We start from the raw sequence: 4,976 nt of genomic DNA, 5'->3' as shown, positions 1-4,976 counted from the left end.
TTATATGGATAAAAAAAAAAAAAAAAAAAAATGTGAATCGATATTTTATTTTGAATAAGCGGCAAAACAAATTCATTGTCCAGCAATGAATTCATTGTTATTGTTGTTTGGAACAGCGTCTTCATAAGACTTGATCTGTTAAACGAATAAAATAAAATTTACATTTGCAAGAACAGTCACACATCGTACACCAATTAATTAATACATACTTATTACATAAAAATATGTAACGAATGGCAGTGCATGTGACACAGATCAATTTGCCACTAATCATTTCTCTTACATATCGAGCCTTTTGAAAATGATCGAGCAACAATTTAACGCTGCTCTTTCTCGATGATGTAACGGAAATTTTATATGATTGCAATGCATTTATAATCATAAACAAATTATTTATTGTTAAGTGTTAAGTCCCTCCCACTCGATTAGGTATTGAGTCTGACCGTTTGGTCCTATCCTTTTTGCTCTGATGACAAACTTTTCACCAGCAGCGATTCTATTAGCTGCTCCAAAATATATGTTCACCGATGACTTTAGATCATCCAGAGATATGTCGGGCGCACTTTGTTTAACGGGTGAACACTTTGGAGATGAAGGTACACTACCTTTCTTTTGCGGTTGCGGATCCGGGGGTGGTAATTTGTCATTGCTTTGACGTTGTCTAAGTCTCCTTCCATTTAAGGCATAATCAACACAATTTCCAATTTGACTACTAGCACTGCTTGAGGCACCGTTAAACGAACTTCTTAAATTCCTTGCAAACTCACTTTTAACTTCGTTATTACGCGCCGGTAAGATGGTTGCCGTCTTACTGGCAGTATGTTGATATTGTTGTTGTATTTGTTGTTGCGATGGACGTCCTCTCCGATGTTGACGTCTACGTTTTACTTGCCCATTTCTGTCTATAATAATGTCTTTTTCCGATAATTGTCTTTTGGCTGGCCGTACTACCGGCGGTTGAGATATAACAGGAGTAAGCGGTAGAGGTAATGTGATTGGACATTGATTGTACGGTGATGGGGTACTTGAATTTGTTTGATTGAGATTACCGGGTGTACCCAATAAATCACTGAGATTTCTAAAAGGATTATTCTTGCCTTCAAAATCCTTGGGTGGTGGAATAAAGGAGTCCAAAGTCCCTCTTGAACTAGTTTCATCCCCACTTGTATCCGCAGGCGTCGATGGTGGTAAAGGATACATCAATTCCACAGAACTAGGCACAGATAATTCAGATATACCCGAGGTTGTAGCAGGGGGTGTAGGTGGACCAGAAACTGAAGTTGGAGGCGTAGGTGGTAGATCAGATGTTTCCGAGTTTCGAGATTTGCTCTATTTTAATGAATATTTAAATTTTTATTGTTTTTGTTACATGAATCTAATATTATATGTGATACCATTTATTACATTTATTATGTATGATACCTTAGCTATAGCATTTTTTAGCAGTTTCCTTGCTTTTCTATATCTAGCTTCTCGAACACCTTGAGCCTTACTCAAGGCAGCATCACCTTTTTCTCTTTTCTTATGTTTACGTAACATTCTTTCGCGAGAACTTCCTAACGCCATTAAACGTCTTCTTCTTTGTAAACTGAGTTTAGGAAATGGGAATGATTTTTTTACAAAGCCACCTCCACTATACCTACAAGAAATAAAAAAATAATAACTCAAAGTGTTTTATCAAATGTTTTACGCTTTTTCAATAAATTAAATTAGAATCTACCTTTCTCGTAAAGATTGTGTAGACTGACTCGGTGGACTTGGACTTGGACACGAACTTTGTTCTGCTTCCGAGTTTTGATAAATTGTTCCACGCATCACTACATCCGATGGATTCACTGGAATTTCTAAATTTTCTGCTGTGCTTTGTTTTAATGCAGTTAATTGTTTTGTACTTTCTGGTAAAGATATCGGTCTGAAACAATAGGATTTTTTTAAGATCCTGCTGATCAATAAATAAATAATTATAACAATAATATAATAATATATAATAATATAATAATTAAAACACGTGTTTCGAACAATTAAACAATAACTAACCCTGTAGGTGGAGGAAGATATTGCAGTCTTTTATTAGCACCCCAGCATCTACGTAATACAGAATCATCTATTACACCAGTTGCTGGAAGATTAACAATTGGACATGGTGGTGGTAATCTAACTCTAAGACCCCATATCGTAGTACGTTTTTTTATTTCTCTGCCGCATTTAAACCTGTTTCTATTATTTGTCAATATCCCTAGTATAGATTCTCTGCGTATTTGAGCACTGACATCCCTGATCTGATAGTAAGAAATACATACATGTATTTATAAATAATCTATTTTTAACTATTTTTAAAGAAAAATAAAAACATTTTAAAATACATTCACATTTCAAAAATTTATTAAAACTTCTTACCCGAGGTGGAAGCTGTAAAGTATTCCAATTATCATTGGCATAAGGTACAATAACAGTGTCCAAATCATAATACTTTTTAGCATTGTAAACAGTCAAATTGTACAACATCAGGTGCACCAGATCTACCCATTTCAATTCCAGTCGCCGTACGAATTCTTTGCCATAATTGCACATTGAACAAACAAATACATAAAATCTGTAAATAATATCAATTATGAAACATTATATTTTAGAAATTAAATTAAAAAAATTACTGTCTTAAGATAATCTTACCTATCTCCACTGTATAAAGGATAAGTTAGGCAACTAACACATTTTTCATGAAACCATTGCTTGCAACGAGCACATTGCAACATTTGTGTATACCATTCACCATTGAGTCCACAATAACAATAAATTTGTTCTGCATTTACTCTATGATGTACATCCCAATTTAACATATTAGGCTGTAATAAATATTAACTATATAAATATAGGCTATATTAACTGTATATTATTAATTGTATAAATTTTATGAATATATTTCGATATATTTTTTAATAAATTAAAATATTTTAATATGATTAAAAGAAAATTACTTAATTATTACTAATCAATTATATCAAATATAATATTAATACTATAAAGGAAATTAATATATTTTAGATACTTACATCATACGGCAACTTTGTCATATCATCTGGTGGTGGCTGAGGTTGGTCCCTACCACTGCAAACTTTTCTGATACTTGCCTTTACCATAGAAGTTTTTGGTTCTATAACTTCACGTGTCCTTGGTTGACTATCTATACATCTTTTACACATCCAATGTGCCTCAGCTGCAGTTTCTTCTTTTAATATCTGAGGCTGTAAGGATATATATTTTTTTATAATAATTTTATAATTTATTGTAATTCAACAAAATATTCATGTAATTATATGTTAATAACAATATAATTATATGAATTTTTTTGTACAGATACAAATTATATATTATTACCTGATGACAAAGTTGATGATAACCACGACCACATTTGTCACAAACTATAATGTCATTATCAGTCTTGGGCTGAGATTTTTTACAAAGAACGCACATAACATCAGAATCTGGCATTGAAAGCTTTGTCAGCTCCTTAACAGAGGACCATGCGGAGGTGTTGTCCATAAATTTGACAAGGCATTTCTCCCTTGCCAAATCCACCTATATATAAGGTGTTTAATATAGTCAAACTTCTAACTATGATAAATCTAACAGCGAAACACAATTTAATCATGTTTTATTAAAAGACATAAAAAAAATCAATTATAATAAAAGAATGTTATACAAATATACCTCAACAATTGTTCCAAGGTAAAATTTTCCATCCTTGTGTTGTAGAAGAACATCATCCCCATGAGAGAAACCCAATTTCTGTTCCCTCGTAGTACTATCCGGCGCTGCCAGACTTTCTTCTGGCTCTGACATTTTCTACCCTGTTTCTATAGTCATACAAAACAATAGAAATATATTTTAATATATTGCAATAGTTATAATCAAATCAAATCTAAATAATATATTAAAAAAAAGTTATTTAACTTGATTGAGATATTAGATAGACAATTTCATTAGAAATATTTCAAAACCATTGTTTTCAAAAATATTATAAAATTATTCAGTTTTTAAACTAATATTTTGTTTATATATATTCTAATTAATAAAAAATGAATACATATAAAAAATATATTATTTTGTTTTGAGGCTAAATAATAGCTAAATATTAACAAGAAGAATATTTATAATGTTAGTTACAACCATCACATATATTTATGTGTTAAATTATTTTTTAATATTATAATTATAAAATGCAAAATGACAATTAATCTTTTATGAAATAGCTCTTATGAAAATAAAAAAAGATTGAATAATTTTTTAAGAATAAGAACTACATCAAGAAAATAGTTAACATTTCGAATATAACCACAGAATCTTAGTTAGTACAGAATCTTCTCTTTAAAATGTTTGTTGAAATCCGAAAGGAAAGCAAATCTTACATGCACGTACACATAATGCTTGGTCCACGCAAATGTGTAAAATAGATGGTCGTCCGCCAAATCATTCATTTATTGTACGTGTCCATTACAAGTGGCGATAAGTACGTTACAAGAATCAAAAAAGTATCGCAAAAAAATACCTGCGAAAGAAATAACGACCATATGATCGGCATCTCATTAAAAACCAGTCCGCGCGCTCTCGCTCTCGTTAACGAACGAGAGCACCTACAAATGCTGTTCTAAACAAGACGAAACGTCGCGCACGAGCGGCTACACTTTCGAGAACTTTTTTATCATCGATGACAAGTATCCAATGTGAAATCAAACTTTCTGCTGATCAAGAAAATAGGAGAGGCCTAAAAACCGATCAATTGACGAAGACACTGGTGATACGATAGACACGAACAACCCCCGGGACAGCTCCTAGCACCGGGCGGTGCTTGGACCCGGTGGTGGTGTTTTTAGGACAGAAGACCGCGCGAATATCGTTCGATCTCTGAACACCTTTTGTATGTCGTACCTCAGCGTCTTAGCTGTGGAATCACGCGCGACGTTCGGCCCTCATTTTCC

General features: G+C 32.7%; 1 protein-coding gene and 1 long non-coding RNA gene across 6 annotated transcripts in view; both read right to left on the bottom strand.

Moving 5' to 3' along the window:
• The window catches only part of LOC116186300, a 20,681-nt gene that overhangs the window by 2,102 nt on the left and 13,603 nt on the right, over positions 1–4,976 (bottom strand). The gene's annotated exons all lie outside the window — the stretch shown is intronic.
• Positions 121–4,976, bottom strand: part of LOC102671196 (polycomb protein Pcl) — a 5,359-nt gene continuing 503 nt past the window's right edge. Inside the window, exons 2-12 of one of the 5 annotated variants that reach the window (XM_006608498.2) lie at positions 4,927–4,976; positions 4,417–4,546; positions 3,709–3,854; positions 3,376–3,576; positions 3,051–3,242; positions 2,671–2,843; positions 2,398–2,593; positions 2,038–2,279; positions 1,721–1,912; positions 1,423–1,639; positions 121–1,329 (exon numbers count right to left, since the gene is read on the bottom strand). In XM_006608498.2, the coding sequence (XP_006608561.1) occupies positions 400–1,329; positions 1,423–1,639; positions 1,721–1,912; positions 2,038–2,279; positions 2,398–2,593; positions 2,671–2,843; positions 3,051–3,242; positions 3,376–3,576; positions 3,709–3,840 (2,475 nt within the window). In that variant the 5' untranslated portion in view covers positions 3,841–3,854; positions 4,417–4,546; positions 4,927–4,976 and the 3' untranslated portion in view covers positions 121–399. Of the gene's footprint in view, positions 1,330–1,422; positions 1,640–1,720; positions 1,913–2,037; positions 2,280–2,397; positions 2,594–2,670; positions 2,844–3,050; positions 3,243–3,375; positions 3,624–3,708; positions 3,855–4,406 lie in introns of those variants that run through there. The other 4 variants (XM_006608499.2, XM_006608495.1, XM_006608500.1 and 1 more) reach the window with 4 other exon arrangements.

Source organism: Apis dorsata, unplaced genomic scaffold, assembly GCF_000469605.1.
Source record: "Apis dorsata unplaced genomic scaffold, Apis dorsata 1.3 scaffold_37, whole genome shotgun sequence".
In the NCBI taxonomy this organism is placed as follows: Eukaryota; Metazoa; Arthropoda; class Insecta; order Hymenoptera; family Apidae; genus Apis; species Apis dorsata.
The sequence above is the reverse complement of the archived record's forward strand: the minus strand, read 5'-3'. Positions and strand labels throughout refer to the sequence as shown.